This window comes from Neovison vison, chromosome 2, assembly GCF_020171115.1.
Source record: "Neovison vison isolate M4711 chromosome 2, ASM_NN_V1, whole genome shotgun sequence".
Lineage (NCBI taxonomy): Eukaryota > Metazoa > Chordata > Mammalia > Carnivora > Mustelidae > Neogale > Neogale vison.
In genome coordinates this window covers 177,969,148-177,985,523 of record NC_058092.1, presented here as the reverse complement: position 1 = coordinate 177,985,523, position 16,376 = coordinate 177,969,148, and the positions used below count along the sequence as shown (strand labels likewise).

Below are 16,376 nucleotides of genomic sequence, written 5' to 3'. Positions count from 1 at the left end.
TATGCTGGTGTGACTGAGTTAATATAGGACCATAAAGCATCTGTTAGACAAGATGTTACAGAAGCTGGGCTCCTGTTGGCTTGCCATTTGTTGGCTGATTTTTCTTGGAACAGGCACTGAACTTCTTATCCATAGTTTCCTGCTCTGTGAAGTAGAGCATCTGTTCTAGAGACACATAGTGAAGATCCAGGGAGACTGGATAGCAGCGCTGAAAATGTGAGACATCACTATGTTCATCCTGCAGAGGAACCAACATTGTAATGATTAAAGCAAGAGAATGCGTATATATGCTATCAGGTGATCATTAGAGGGACAGCGCTTGACTTAAACAACGTGCAGACTTGAGCAGCAAGCTGTTCAGGTAGACAGTATGCCCGGAGGAGGAATTTCAGTGCTTTTGGATTCCATCACTCTATTGTTAGATTTTTCTCACTGTTCTCTGTTCCCCACTTAACTATCTTCTTCTCACACCTCCCAACTAAACCTAAAAATTAGGATTAGTGTTGGCATGGCTGTGTGGCTCAGTTGGTTGAAAGTCCAACTCTTGATTTCAGCTCTGGTCCTGATCTCAGGGCCTTGTGTCAGGCTCCATGCTCAGTGTGGAGATTGCTTGTTCTTCTCCCTCTGCTTCTCCCTTTATCTTTCTCCCAAGCAAATAAAATCTTTTTTAAAAATTAGAATTAGTGTAAATGCTTTAGTTTTCAGTTATTTCTCCTTTCCTAGGAATTCTGTGCTATCCATTCATACCACTAGAAGACAACCTAAAATGTCATAAAATCCAGATTGGATCAGCCCGGTCCTTCTGTGTGATTATACTAAGCATTAACAGAAAACAATTCCAAGAAATAGTGAAGTAGTGAGTCAATTTGTACATGGTGTACAAATAACAGATAAGACTGTTTGGGGTTTTTTTAAGATTTTTAAAAATTTATTTGACATAGAGAGATCATAAGTAGGCAGAGAGGCAGGCAGAGTAGAGGGGGAAGCAGGCTCCCTGCTGAGCAGAGAGCCCAATGTGGGGCTTGATCTCAAGACCCTGAGATCATGACCTGATCCAAAGGCAGAAGCTTAGCCCACTGAGCCACCCAGGTGCCCCAACAGATAAGACTGTTGACTGGCTTCTTCCGAAAACCATTTAGGCAGGGGAGGGATAACTATTAAAAACAGTTGTACTGATGCCAGTGGAGCCTGAAGGAATACTTTAGTATTTGAAAGAAAGGCACAAAAAAGGCACAAATATCCTAGGGTAATTCTAAAACTGTTGTGAGCAATAGATAGCTGAAACTAGAGTTTTCACCCCCATTCCTCACAAACTAAATTTCGTTTCTTTTGCTTTCATCTACATTCTGTTGTAAAAGTTAACAGGGAAGGGTGCCTGGATGGCTCATTCAGTTAAGCATCCAACTCTTAATTTTGGCTTAAGTCATGATCTCAGGGTCCTGGGATCAAGCCCCAAGTTGGGTTCCATGCTCAATGGGGAGTCTCCCTAAGATTCTCTTCCTCCCTCTGCCCCTCCCCTCTCTCTCAAATAAATAAATAAATATCTTAAAAGAACAAAAGTTAACAGTGAAATGATCCAAATGCTGAAAGCCAAAGGAGCATCAACAAACATCAGATTGTTTGACTAAATGGTAAAGCAGATACCTTCCAGTTAGCTTTTTTGTTGTTGTTGCTAAAGTAACACCAAAAAATCACCTTGACTAAACTGATAATTTAGGATCTGATTATCAACCTCTCTGAAGGATTCCTGGAAAAGTTCTATTCTTTTCATTATGTAAAAATATTTCATTTATAAAGTCCTGTTCTGCTTTAAAATGCATTTGATGTTTTGGAGAAAATAAGTTCTCTGATAGTGCTGCCTCCTAAAATTGATATTTCACTGTTTTTGTTTTGGGGATAGGTACAGAATTTTCACAGCTGTATTCAGGTAACTGAAGACTTTGTGTCTCCAGAGCATCTTGTACAGTCATTTCACTTAACACAGGAACTGAGACTTTTGAAGGAGGAAATCAATTATGATGATAAACTACAGGTAAGAGATGAACTTTCTAACGAGCTCCTGCTCTGCATGACTTTTCTATTCAGAAATAGGAAACCTGCAGAACTGCTTGGGTAATCACTGCCTAGTTTGTCATATTTGGATAACAACCACAGGTTAACAATATGCATTTAATTATATGATTTTTAGTGGCCCTTATCCTGACTTGCGGTTTAACATTTTTAACTATGACATTTGTTTTTCTTGAATTTGGCTTTGTTTCATTAAGGAAAAAAATTTTTTTAATAGAGCAATTTTCATTTGTTAGTTTTATCTCCAGCTGAAGTGATTAGAAATGCCAACATCTCTTTCAGGTTAAAAATATATTGTATCATGCAGTCAAGGAAATGGTGAGAGCTTTGAAGATACATGAAGATGAAGTAGAGGACATGGAAGAAAATTAGGTGTGGTCCAGTTTGATGTTTTTAGGCCATTGAACTGGAATTACTTACTCTCGAACGACGTTACGTGTGCACATTGACTTAAGCTTCATAAAACCATCAGTGCCAAGAAATTCTCTTTTGTAGTAATTACTTGTTACTGATACCGCAGCAGTATAGCATATGTCACAGCCCCTGTGATTCAATGTTAGTTATGAAAACAAGCTAAATTTAAAAAGCAGCGCTTCCTAGCTGTTTTTGTATTATAGTGTATATGATGTTTGTGAAAATGCCAGATTTAAAATGATGTATTTATTTTTGAAAAAAAAAAAAACAACACAAAATTCTATGCTATATTGTTGATCAAGTGTAAATGTGACCTTGTACAGTTTACTAAAATAACTGATATTTTTCACTACATTGAGACAGTTACTGTGAGAATAGGACACAAACACCAGCTATTGCCTGCATTTGGGAAATTGCTGAATCGCACAGCATTCATGTCATAATCAGAAAATTACTGCCAAATAATTGTAAAATTTGTAAAATATGAAGTATATAAAGTAGATACTAAATAAGGACACTTCAATATTTTGTTGAAGCTATTGACTGTACAATTAAACATTTTCAAAAGGTGTAATTTATTTAAAATTGTCTCATTTTGGTAAAATTTATGTGAACTTTTAAAGCTAAATATTAAACTTAATATGCTATGTAAATATATACATATATACATTTAATGATGTATTTTTTTAAAACATTGGCTTGCTTTTATTTGTTAAAAGTGCAAGTGTTACATATGGCTTTGTACATTAAAGTTGAAAGGGGTTTTACATTTTGCATTAAAAGGACTTTATCAGAAAATGGCTTGTTCCAGAGTTCTTCCTTCTAACCTACTACTGGGTGATGACTGCTTGCATTTTCTTAAGATAACATTCTCTTCTGGAACATTTCTCCTTATAAGTTTCCAGCTTTTCTATAGATTTTATGAGCTATCATAAGTGTCTCAACTTACTTGTGCTGTGGCCCAGCTAAAGAAAGGAATACAGGTAACTCCCATTTGTTATTTATGAACACTTTCTCATTGAAAGAAGAACCCATAAATGAATTAAAAAGCCATGATTATGAGCATATGTGATCTGTTTCAAGTAAGTGTTTTTCATAGCAGAGACAGCTGATAATATAGTTTTGTGGGTGGGAAGAAGTCCGGGAAAGCAGTGGTAGGGAAGAGGCAAACGTCAGCCAGCCTCAGTTGAATATGAGTCCTGCTTGGTAATTTGTTTTAATTTTGAAGTCTTGGTTGGTTTTAATAGCAGTTCCCAGTTGTCCGCTTTGAGGTTCACATTGCCCTATCTGAATGCTCCCGGAAATAATGTAGTTCTCCACTGACACCTGCAGGATATTGAGGGGACAGCCTTTTATCTTCATCTGAAAGAACAGTTTAAAAGAAAAAGTAAGTAGCCCAAGTTGTGACCTTTGCAAGTTGCTTGGTTTTTATCCTGTTGTTTATATCTACCATTTTTAGCTCCATGTGAACTATTTATTATATCACCTTCCACTCAGGCAGGATTCAGCCAGGAATGTGAGCAGTTACATTTCACATTAATGCCCCATGTGGCATAAGAGTTAATGGGAGGGATGGTGACTACTTGGGTAGAAAAACTGGGCTGAGGCACAGTTAAAATGATTATGTGAATCTTCTGTAAGTTTTTGACTTTTTAATGTTTTTCAAAACATGTTTCATTGCATAAATGGCACTTTTTGCTTAACACTTGCAAAAAGTCCTATTTAATTTTGTGGTGAAATTAATTTCAAGCCCAAGATAATAATTCTGGAGTAGACTGCCTGCTTATCCCCTAAAGTCTACCAAGAACCCAGAGGCTTACGCTGATTTTCTTCCAAATGGTTTTGCTTCTTTGGCTCTTGTTTGAGCCACCTTTTTAACCATACTACAAACTCTACAGAATAGCTAAACTAAGGCAGTGTGGCTTCTTTCCCAAAGGAGACTCATCTGATAAGAGTATTTGATTCTATCCGTGGTCTGAACTTCATGCTAGTGACTTAATTCATGGTGAGGCAGGTGGGATGAATGAACTATAATGCTTACTAAAGACATCTGACTTTAGGACGGCTGGCAGTTGTGTTACTTATCATACTGCTGATCAATTGCTCCCTGATGCAGCAATTCCTCTGACCATTTACCTTGTTCCCTCCATCCTTTTGCTTGACTCAGATGCTTCTCATATATGAAACCATCTGAGCATGTCTGTTTCCTCCTGATGGTGATAGAGAGTAAGTAATAAATGTGTAGCATAATCTGAAAAGCTTCAGGGAGACTTAATATAGGGAAACTTGTGCTGAATATTTAGGGCCCTCCCCTTTTAGTGTAATTTTGGACATGAATATGAATTCCTTTTCCTGATCGAGGAATTACAGGAGTCCAAATCCATTTCTCTTTTGCCAACACATTCTGAGACTACAACACCCATAAAATGTCTAGTTTCTTGTTACTTCCCTTTGATAGGTGGAATGTGGGTTTAATGATATCTCTGTAAGATTAGTGAGCTTCAGAAGAAAAATATGCTCTCATACCTTGACTTTGCTTATTCTGTGTGTGAACACATACCAAAGATACAGAAACATAAATTTAGCATGTTCTTTCTCTAGATGCCAGCCTATCAAAGATATTCTGCCAGACTAGACCAGGAATGTTGACCACAGAAGAGGGGGGAAAAAAAAACGATTCAATTACCATTCTACAACTACACTATGCACTATGAACTGGGGTATAGCAGGTGGCCAAGATTCAGGCTCAAGTTACGACATACCTGGTTACACAGTAATCTCAATAGTGACACCTTGAAACTATATGAAAGATATAGGAACTGAGTATTTTGGCTTTCATAGTAATCAACCTGGTTCTTTTAATGAAAGCAAAGTGACGTTCAAACAAAAATGAAATGTAGGCAAGCTCCAGGCCACTGGCTGCATACAAAGAGATTCCCTTTCCTGACTGGGAGGATTTTCACAGCTGACTTAAGCTGTTCACGGCAGTTCTCTGTAAATAAGCCAACCAGCTGCAGTTAAGACTGGAGGATTGCCTGTCTTTTCTGTGTCTTGTCTTTGAAAAAGATCTCAGCCCTGGGGTCAGTAGAGGGGCAAATCAAGAATGGTGTGTTGTATGTGAGGGTGACAGCTGACTCCATTTTGGGAGGAGGTACATTCTGAGGACAAATGAGTCCCAACAATGCTGTCCTGGCCCCTAGTCTTGGACCCTCGATTTGACAGATGCTGAAAAATTTGGAGAGCTGGGTCAGTGAACAAATCAAATGAAGAAGCACAAGTTAAGATGGGCACAGACTCCAAGGGGACAAGTATATGGGCACGGACTCCAAGGGGACAAGTATAGTCCTCTGCTAATCTAGTGAGGATGCTCGCTGCTTCACAGGTCCTATCAAGCTCTATTAATACAGGAATGAGGAAAAAGGACAAGATTAATATGAGCATTCTTGTTCGCAAACTTTTTTCCAGATGTAAATACTAAAGGTCACCCTATAACTAAGTCTCGGGAAAGGAGATTGAACCACTTGAATTCCATTATACTCAGTCCCTAAAAATCTCTGTACTGTGCTGAGTCCAGTAAAAACACCGCAGGACTTAAAAGGGGAGAAAGGGAGGATTTGGGCATAACATTGAAAAACTTTATCAGTAATACATTTGAGACGATAATGTCTTACATATGTTACATGTTTAAGTAGATTAACAATATAAAATAAATATGGCATATTATCTTTAAAGATTTTTATTTATTTGTTTGACAGAGATCACAAGCAGACAAGAGAAGCAGGCAGGGAGAGAGAGGCGAGCAGGCTCCCTGCTGAGCAGAGAGCCCGATTCGGGGCTTGATCCCAGGAGTCTGGGATCATGACCTGAGCCGAAGGCAGAGGCTTTAACCCACTGAGCCACCCAGACGCCCCAATATGGCACGTTATCTTGAAGAAAACCAGAAATTTGCTTTGGAAATGGGCATCAGAATGCTTGCTGCTTGTGACAAACACTGTGAAGTGGCCAAAATAGGGTTCTATGAGATCAGAAGTAAAATGTTAACACCAGATGCGGATGGATGGGTGGGACTCCATGTCATCATGAAGGTTCAGGTGGTACAGTTTTCTGCACTCACCTAAGTTTTTCTTGCAGACAAAATCGCCCCTTAAGCAAACAAAGTGCACATCATGCTCAGATTGTTTCCTATAAATTTATGTTTATAGGGACAAATTTGCATTTTCAAAACAATACTTACCTCTGAACTGACTGTACAACAAAAGATTTTTCAAACCAAAGTTTTGAGCCAATGAAGCCCTAGGGTTTCAGGAACAAATTCTAGTAATTTAAAAATTTGGTATATCTGTTGAATTGTTTAGGCCCATGACTTGATGCATCATCTCATGTTCCCTCCCAGAGGAGAAACATGGCTGTTGAGCCCAGTGACTAATGTTATGTGTTCTAAAAGAAATGTATAAGCTCTAGAAATCATGGGAATTTGCTGTTCATTCCTTGTTGATGGAACTTTTGAGGAAGTACATAGGACATACTGATCTTTCATAGTTGGCTTTCAAGAGTGCTGAGTTAGGAGCCCACATTTGGTTCTAAGTATTCCATTCACATCTTCCCAACCAATAGCAGTTTTCTTGAATTTTTCAAGTCCAACATTGATTCCTCATCTTCCTGGTGTTCAACACATTTTCTGTGGTGCTCAGTGAGCTCTGTGTCAACTGAACAGGGAGAAGGGTTTATTTAAAAGGGAGAAAGGGGCGCCTGGGTGGCTCAGTGGGCTAAGCATCTGCCTTCGGCTCAGGTCACAATCCCAGGGTTATGGGATTGAGCCCCAGGTACTACGGCTCCTGCTTTCCCTCTGCCACTCCCACTGCTTGTGCTTGTTCACTCTCTCTTTAAAAAAGAAAAAAATATGGGGCACCTGGGTGGCTCAGTGGGTTAAGCCTCTGCTCCGGCTCAGGTCATGGTCTTAGGGTCCTGGGATCAAGCCCCACATCAGGCTCTGCTCAGCAACCCTGCTTCCCCCTCTCTGCCTGCTTGTGATCTCTCTCTCTCTCTGTCAAATTAATAAAATCTTTTTTAAAACATTTAAAATAAATAAAAATGTAGCTAGGGATGACCACTAATTGAATGAAGCTCAAACCATTTTTGATTGTTAAAAACCTCAGCAGTCTCGAAAATTACTTATTTTTCCTGGATTTATCAAGATATGTACCAAGTACCATGTACTTCATACCAAGTATGAAGAACTGGGGGTAAATGGGGGTGCTTATAGTTTCCCTATCTAGAGGTGACCACTGTTAGTAGTTTACTTACCACAAATCTTTCCTATGTGTTTTTTTCACTTCACAAAACAGTGATCATGTATTATATAAAAACTGGTATGCTGTTTGTTCCCCCCCCCCAACTACTACTGTGCCATCCTAACTTTTAAACTAAATATTTCTAGTAGCTTTATAAACACATAAATAGATTGGCCACCATGGAAAGACAATGAAAAATACCATTTAAAAATAGCCAAAGATAGTTAAAATTAGCAAGTTAGGAAATGACAGATGTTGGCGAGGATACAGAGAAAGGGGAACCCTCCTACACTGTTGGTGGGAATGCAAGCTGGTGCAGCCACTCTGGAAAACAGTATGGAGGTTCCTCAAAAAGTTGAAAATCGAGCTACCCTACATTGCACTGCTGGGTAGTTACCCTAAAGATACAAATGTAGTCATCCGAAGGGGCACGTGCACCCAATGTTTATAGCAGCAATGTCCACAATAGCCAAACTATGGAAAGAGCCTAGATATCCATCAACAGATAAATGGATAAAGAAGATGTGGTATGTGTGTGTATATCAAACAATGGAATATTATTTGACCATCAAAAAGATAACCATCAAAAGATGAAATCTTGCCATTTGCAACAATGTGGATAAGCGAAATAATCAGAGAAAGACAATTACCATATGATCCAACTGATATGAGGAATTTTAGAAACAAGACAGAGGATCAGGGATGCCCGGATGGCTCAGTTGGTTAAGTGGCTGCCTTCTGCTCAGGTCATGATCCTAGAGTACTGGGATCGAGTTCCGCATCGGGCTCTCTGCTCAGCGGGGAGTCTCCTTCTCCCTCTGACTCTCCCCTTCTCGTGCTCCCTCTCTCTCTCTCAAATAAATAAATAAAATCTTAAAAAAAAAAAAAAAAAAAAAAGACAGAGACTCCTAGGGGAAGGGAGGGAAAAATGAAACAAGATGAAACCAGAGAGGTGAGACAAACCATAAGAGACTCTTTTTTTTTTTTTTAAAGATTTTATTTATTTATTTGACAGAGACAGACCACAAGTAGGCAGAGAGAGAGAGGAGGAAGCAGGCTCCCCGCTGAGCAGAGAGCCCGATGCGGGACTCGATCCCAGGACCCTGAGATCATGACCTGAGCCGAAGGCAGCGGCTTAACCCACTGAGCCACCCAGGCGCCCCATAAGAGACTCTTAATCTCACGAAACAAACAATTGCTGGAGGGGATGGGGTGGCTGGGTGATGGACATTGGGGAGGGTATGTGCTATGGTGAGCACTGTGAATTGTGTAAGACTGATGAATCACAGACCTGTATCCCTGAAACAAATAATACATTATATGTTAATTAAAAAATAATAACTTAAAAACAGAACGAAAAAAATTAAAATAGCCAAAGATAGGGGTGCCTGACTGGCTCAGTCATTAGAGCATACAACTCTCGATCTTGAGGTCATGAGTTTGAGCTCCACATTGGGTGTAGAGATTACTTTTAAGAAATTTTTTAAAATATTATTTATTTATTTGACAGAGAGAGAGAGAGAAAGCACAAGTAGGTAAAAAGGCAGGCAGAGAGAGAGAGAAAAGCAGGCTCCCTGCTGAGCAGAGCGCCCAGTGTGGGGTTCCCAGGACCCTGAGGTCATGACCTGAGCCGAAGACAGAGGCTTAACCCACTGAGCTACCAGGTGCCCCTTAAGAAATGTTCTAAAGTAATTTAAAATAGGGGCACCTGGGTGGCTCAGTGGGTTAAGCCGATGCCTTCGGCTCAGGTCATTATCCCAGGGTCCTGGGATCGAGTCCCGCATCGGGCTCTCTGCTCAGCAAGGAGCCTGCTTCCCTCTCTCTCTCTGCCTGCCTCTCTGTCTACTTGTAATCTCTGTCAAATAAACAAAATCTTAAAAATAAAGTAATTTTAAAACAAAACAAAAATAGCCTAAGTCCAAATCTCGGTCTTGAATTGTGAGCCTATTCATTATGTTGGCAGTTTTCCAATAAATGAGCCTACATTTTAAAAATTCAACAAATACCTCAAGTATCCTATTCAATCAACATTTTTAGTAAGTTTGTAAAATTTTAATTCCTCTATAGTTAACATCTAGTATTCTGTTAGTTTCAGGCATCCCCTAGAGCAATTACACAATTCTGTACTCGGTGCTTATCATGAGAAGGACTCTTCTTCCCCATCACCTATTGCTCACATCCTCCCGCCCACCTACCATCTGGTAACCATCAATTTGTTCTCTACAGTTAAGAGTCTGTTTTTTGGTTTGTCTCTTTTTTCTTTGTTCATTTGTTTTCTTAAATTCCATATTAGTGAAATCATATGGTAATTCTCTTTCTCGGACATATTTTACTTAGCATTATACTTTATAGATCTATCCGTGTTGTTGCAAATGGCAAGATTTCGTTCCTTTTTATGGCCGAATAATATTCCACTATATATTTCTACCACATCTTATCCAATCATCTGTCAATGCAGCTTAGGCTACTTCCATAATTTGGCTATTATAAATAATGCTGCAATAAACATACCCAGTGCATATATCTTTACAAAGTAGTGTTTTTGTACTTTGGGGGTAAATATCTAGTCCTAGAATTACTGGATCATAGGGTAGTCCTATTTATAACTTTTTGAGGAAGCTCCATACTGTTTTCCACATTGGCTATACCAGTTTGCATTCCTACCAACAGTACAAGAAGATTCCTTTTTCTCCACATCTTCATCAACACTTGTTGTTTCTTGTGTTTGTTTTAACCATTCTTTGCAGTATGATGTAAAGTGATATCTATGCTTTTGATTTGCATTCTTCTGATGATAAGTGATGAGCATCTTTTCCTGTGTCAGCCATCTTCTTTCTTCTTTGGAGACACATCTGTTCATGGCTTTTGCTCCCCCCCCCCTTTTTTTAGGATTTTATTTATTTGACAGAGATCACAAGTAGGCAGGGGGTGGGAGGTGGGGAAGCAGGCTCCCTGCTGAGCAGAGAGCCTGATGCCGGGCTTGATCCCAGGACCCTGACATCATGAACTGAGCCGAAGGCAGAGGCTTAGCCCACTGAGCCACCCAGGCACCCTTTTGCCCATTTTTTAATTGGATTACTCGTTTTTCTGGTGTTGAGTTGTATAAGTTCTTTATAGATTTTGGATACTACTCCTTTATCAAGTATGTCATTTGCAAATATCTTCTCCCACTCAGTAGGTTGTCTTTTAGTTTTGCTGGTGTTTCCTTTGCTATGCAGAAGCTTTTTATTTTGTTGGTAGTTGCAATAGTTTATTTTTGCTTTTGTTTCCCTTGCCTCAGGAGACATACCTAGGAAAATGTTATTAGAGCCAGTGAAAGAGAATTTACTGCCTGTGCTGTCTTCTAAGATTTTTATGGTTTCAGGTGTCACATTTACGTCTTTAGTCCATTTGGAGTTTATTTTTGTGTATGGTATAAGCAAGTGGCCCAGTTTCATTCTTCATTGTCAAGGATTAATTGATCATATAATTCTGGGTTTATTTCTGTTACATTAATCTATGCATATGTTTTTGTGCCAGTACAATACTGATTACTACAGCTTTGTAGTATTTCTTGAACTCTGGACTGTGATATCTCCAGCTTTGTTCCTCTTTGTCAAGATTGCTTTGGCTATTCGGGGTCTTTTGTGGTCCCCTGCGCGTTTCAGGATTAATTGCTCTAGTTCTGTGGAAAATGCTGTTGCATTTTAATAGGGATTGCATTGAATCTGTAGATTGCTTTGAGTAGTATGGACATTTTAACAGTAGTTGTTCTTCCAGTCCATGAGCATGGAATATTTTTTTTTAAAGATTTTTTATTTATTTATTTGAGAGAGAGAGACAGTGAGAGAGAGCATGAGCGAGGAGAAGGTCAGAGAGCGAAGCAGACTTCCCATGGAGCTGGGAGCCCGATGTGGGACTCGATCCCGGGACTCCAGGATCACGCCCTGAGCCGAAGGCAGTCGTCCAACCAACTGAGCCACCCAGGCGTCCCGAGCATGGAATATTTTTCCATTTGTTTGAGTCATCATCAGTTTCTTTCATCGGTGTTTTATAGTTTTCAGAGTATAAGTCTTTCACCTTCTTGGCTAAGCATCTTCCTAGGTATTTTATTACTTTTGGTAATATTGTAAATGGGATTATTTTCTTAACTTCTTTTCTGCTACTTCATTAGTAGTGTATGGAAATTTTTGTATATCAGCTTTGTATCTTGAGACTTTATGAACTCATTTATTAGTTCTGATAGCTTTTGGGGGAGTCTTTAGGATTTTCTGTATAGAGTATCATGTCATCTGCAAACAGTGAAAGTGTTACTTCTCCCTTATTGATTTAGATGCTTTTTATTCCTTTTTCTTTTCTGATTGCTGTGGCTAGGACTTCCAGTACTAGGTTGAATAAAAGGGAGTGAACAGGCTTGTTGCCTTGCACCTGACCTTAGGGGAAAAGCTCTCCATTTTTCACCATTAAGTATAATGTTGTTAGCTGTGGGTTTTCATAAATGGCCTTTATTATGTTGAGGAATATTCCCTCTAAACCTACTTTGTTAAGGGTTTTTTTAAACCATGAATGGATGCTGTACTTTATCAGATGCTTTTTCTGCATCTATTGAAATGATCACATGGTTTTGATCTTTTCTCTTGTTGATGAGCTGTGTCACGTTGACTGATGTGTGAATATTGAACCCACCTACGTCCCTGGAAATGAATTCCACTTGATCATGGTGAATGACTTTTTTAAAAAAAGATTTTTTTGAGAGAGAAAGAGTATGTGTGTGCGCACACGCGTGCGTGCATGGCGGGAGGGGCAGAGGAAGAAAATCTTCAAGCACACTTCCCACTGAGCAGGAGTGCTTGGCTGGGCTGGATTTCATGACCCATGAGATCATGACCTGAACTGAAACCAAGAGGCCAACGCTCAACCAACAGCCACCCAGGCACCCTGGTGAATGACTTTTTAAAAATGCATTGTTAGGTTTGGTTTGCTAATATTTTGTTGAGGAATTTTGCATCTGTGTTCATGAAATATTTTGGCCTGTAGTTCTTTTTGTAGTGTCTATCTGGCTTTGGTATAAGAGGAAAGCCAGCCTCATAGGATAAATTTGGAAGCTTCCTTTCCTCTTCTATTTTTTGGAACAGTCTGAGAAGAATAGGCATTCACTTTTCATCAAACGTTTGGTAGAATTCACCTGTAAAGCCATCTGATTCCATTTCATTGCTGGTAATAAGCCTGTTCAAATTTTCAATTTCTTACTGTTTCAGTTTTGGGGGGTTATATATTTCTAGGAATTTATCCATTTATTCTACATTGTCCAATTTGTTGGCATATAATTTTTTATAATAATCCTTTATAATCCTTTGTATTTCTTTGGTTGTATTTCTCCTGTTTTATTTCTGATTTTGAGTCCTCTTTTTGTTGCTTTTTGTTTTTTAGTGAGACTGGTTAAAGGTTTATCAATTTTGTTGATCTTTTGAAACAACCAGTTCCTGATTTTTATTATCTGTACTATTGTTTTTTAGTTTGAATTTCCTTTATTTCTCCTCTCATCTCCTTTCCCTCCTTCTTCTGGTTTTGCATTTTGTTTGTTCTTCTTTTTCTAACTCCTTTAAGTGTAAGGTCAGGTTGTTTTACTTGAGACTTTTCTTGATTCTGTATTGCTATATACTTTCCCCTTAGAACTACTTTTGCTGCATCCAAAGATTTTGAACCACTGTGTTTTCATTTGTCTCCATGTATTTTTTTTTTAAGATTTTATTTATTTGACAGAGATCACAAGTAAGCAGAGAGGTAGACGGGGTGGGGGTTGAGAAGGCTCCTCGCTGAGCAGAGAGCCCAATGCGGGACTCGATCCCAGGACCCTGGGATCATGACCTGAGCTGAAGGCAGAGGCTTTAACCCACTGAGCAACCCAGGTGCTCCCATATATTTTTTAATTTCCTCTTTGATTTCTTGGTTGACCCATTCATTTTTTAGTAGCATGGTATTTAATCCCCATGTATGTGTGTTCTTTCCAGATTTTTTTCTTGAGGTTGATTTCTAGTTTTACAGTGTTGGAGTTGGAAAAGATGCATGGTATAACTTCAGTCTCTTTGAATTTGTTGAGACTTGTTTTGTGGTCTATGATGTGATCGATTCTGGAGAATGTTCCATGTGTACTTGAAAAGAATGTGTATTCTACTGTTTTAGGAAGGGATGTTCTGACTGTATCTGTTGGATCCATCTGGTCCAGTGTGTCATTCAAAGCCACCCTTTCCCTGTTCGTTGATGTAAGTGGGGTGTTAAACTTCCGTACTATTACTGTATTACTATAGATTACTTCCTTTATGTTTATTAGCTGCTTTGTATTTGGCTGCCTCCCATGTTGGGTGCATGTTTACAATTGTCCTGTCATCCTGCCGGGCTGTTACATTTATGGTTATATAATGTCCTTCTTTCTCTCTTGTTCTAGTCTTTTGTTTTGAAGTCTATTTATCCAGTGGCATTGAGTCAGACCAGGCATTTTTGCAGAGATGCAGTAGCATCAAACTGAGGGCCTCTCTTCCTATGTTGTCCCCTGAAAAACCTTCATTAGTGGGTGGGGTCTGCAGTCAGATGAGTGGTTTGCCCCCCAGCCCACTGCTGAGCCACAGTCTGACTAGTGTGTGTGCTTATCTTACCCTGTGCCCAGGGCAGGAGTCACCTTGGAGGGTACTTGTCCCTGTTGGGACTGCTTGCCCCATTCCAGGCTTCTGGCTCCTCTTTGAATAAACTCCTGCCAAAGACATATTGGAGGGGTCAGATCTGCAGAAGGCAGGGGCAGGACGAACAGCAGTAGCACGCTGTGCACAGGTGTGCTTTGGGAGGGGACCTGGAGTGGAGGCCTGCCTGAGGGGGCATGTCCAAAGGGGCATATGGGGGTGGAGCCTGCTGTTAGCAAGTTAGGTAGTGAGTGTTGGCACAGCACTGGCTCCTGCAGGTGTCTGGGCTGGTGGTGGGGGAGGGAAATGGTACCCACTAGGTCCTTGGTTCCAGGAGGAGTCTCTCAGTCCCTGCCACTCCAGCATGCACTCTTGAGATTGGTAAACAAATCCTCCTACGTGCCCCAGTGCCCCAGAGGTTTTCAAATCGCTGCTTCTATGCAGTCTCTGCAGGGCTGTTTGGAGTGCTCTCCAAGTGGGGACTCAGTTTTCTCTTGCCTTCCTGGTTCTTCCAGAGCTGAGCCGACTGATTCTCAAAGTTGCACGTTTAGGCCCTGCAGACTAAGAACTCACAAAATTAGGGCCCTCTGGTTTTCAAAGCCAAACATTTTGGGAATTTGTCTTCCCTGTGTGGGTTCCAATGCCTGAGGGTGCTTGTTGTGAGGGTCTGTTTCTCTCCTCTTTATACCCCGAGTTCCCTCCCTCCCGTGGACAATCGCACAGGTCCCCTTACACTGGACCACATCACGCCACCCTTCCTACCCTCTTCTCTACCTTTAGCTGTGAAGTCCGTTCTGCCGGTCTGTGGGTCATTTTCTGGGCTGTTTACACTGCTGTGTTACCTCATTGTACCTGTGGGACAAAGTGTGCTTAGGGTCCTCCTACTTCACCATCTTCCCCAGAAATCTCAATCAACTTTTAGAGTGCAGAACAAAGGTCCTTCTAGAACTTATAGTATTCGAAGTGTTGGGTATTTTAGGGACACCTGGGTGGCTCAGTCGGTTAAGCAGCTGCTTTCAACTCAGGTCATGATCCCAGGGTCCTGAGCTTGAGACCAGCATCAGGCTCCCTGCTCAGCAGGAAGCCTGCCTCTCTCTCTCTCTGCCTGCTGCTCCTCCTGCTTGTGCTGTCTGAGAGGTAAATAAAATTTTTAAAAAGTGTTGGGTATTTTTTTTAAGATTTTATTTATTTATTTGACAGAGAGCGAGATCACAAGTAGACAGAGAGACAGGCAGAGAGAGAGGGGAAGCAGGCTCCCCGCTGAGCAGAAAGCCCCATGCGGGACTCGATCCCAGGACCCTGAGATCATGACCAGAGCCGAAGGCAGAGACTTAACCTACTGAGCCACCCAGGCATCCCAGTGTTGGGTATTTAAATAAATGAAAACTACCTAAAGATTAAAAATGGATCTGTGACCCTTGTCCCACTTGATTTCTTGCTACCTCCATAATTTCGTTTTAACCCTAAAACTAAAGGGTCGGAGGGCAGAACATCTGAAACAGATACATCTGTTTCAAATAGCCAGGTCCCTCCCCGAACAGCCATTTCCTCATAAAAGAATTATCTAATCCAAAGCCAGTAAAAGATCTACTGGCGGCAAGAGAGGCTCTGGGACTTCATAATACCCTCAGCAGCAAAATTATTCTTTGCAGAATTGACTTCAAAGGAGCATCGGCCTAAACGTTGTCTGGTTCCTCAAACCAAGAACCCCCTTTCCAGATTACAACCTCCTAGAAAGTATCCTTTACCTTTGGAAACCCCTCATGAGGCTTTAGTACCTCAGTCCTACCCTAACCTGTCTTGTATCCTTTATGTATCTTGGGACTGTTTGGTAACCTTAAAGATATTTTCATTTGTATCCTTGATTCCTTCAGTTTTTATCCCTATGTCATAACAAGAATACTCTGTCCTCTTTTTCCAACCGAGCAACAGAGAAGTAGACTAAGGA

At 40.4% G+C, this 16,376-nt stretch overlaps 1 protein-coding gene across 5 annotated transcripts in view; it reads left to right on the top strand.

Annotated features, from left to right (window-relative positions):
* The window catches only part of JMJD1C (jumonji domain containing 1C), a 315,974-nt gene extending 312,692 nt beyond the window's left edge, over positions 1–3,282 (top strand). For all 5 annotated transcript variants that reach the window (XM_044239615.1, XM_044239611.1, XM_044239613.1 and 2 more), the window contains 2 exons: positions 1,901–2,032; positions 2,353–3,282. In XM_044239615.1, the coding sequence (XP_044095550.1) occupies positions 1,901–2,032; positions 2,353–2,442 (222 nt within the window). In that variant the 3' untranslated portion in view covers positions 2,443–3,282. The remainder of the gene's footprint in view (positions 1–1,900; positions 2,033–2,352) is intronic.
* The last annotated feature ends 13,094 nt before the right edge of the window (positions 3,283–16,376 follow it).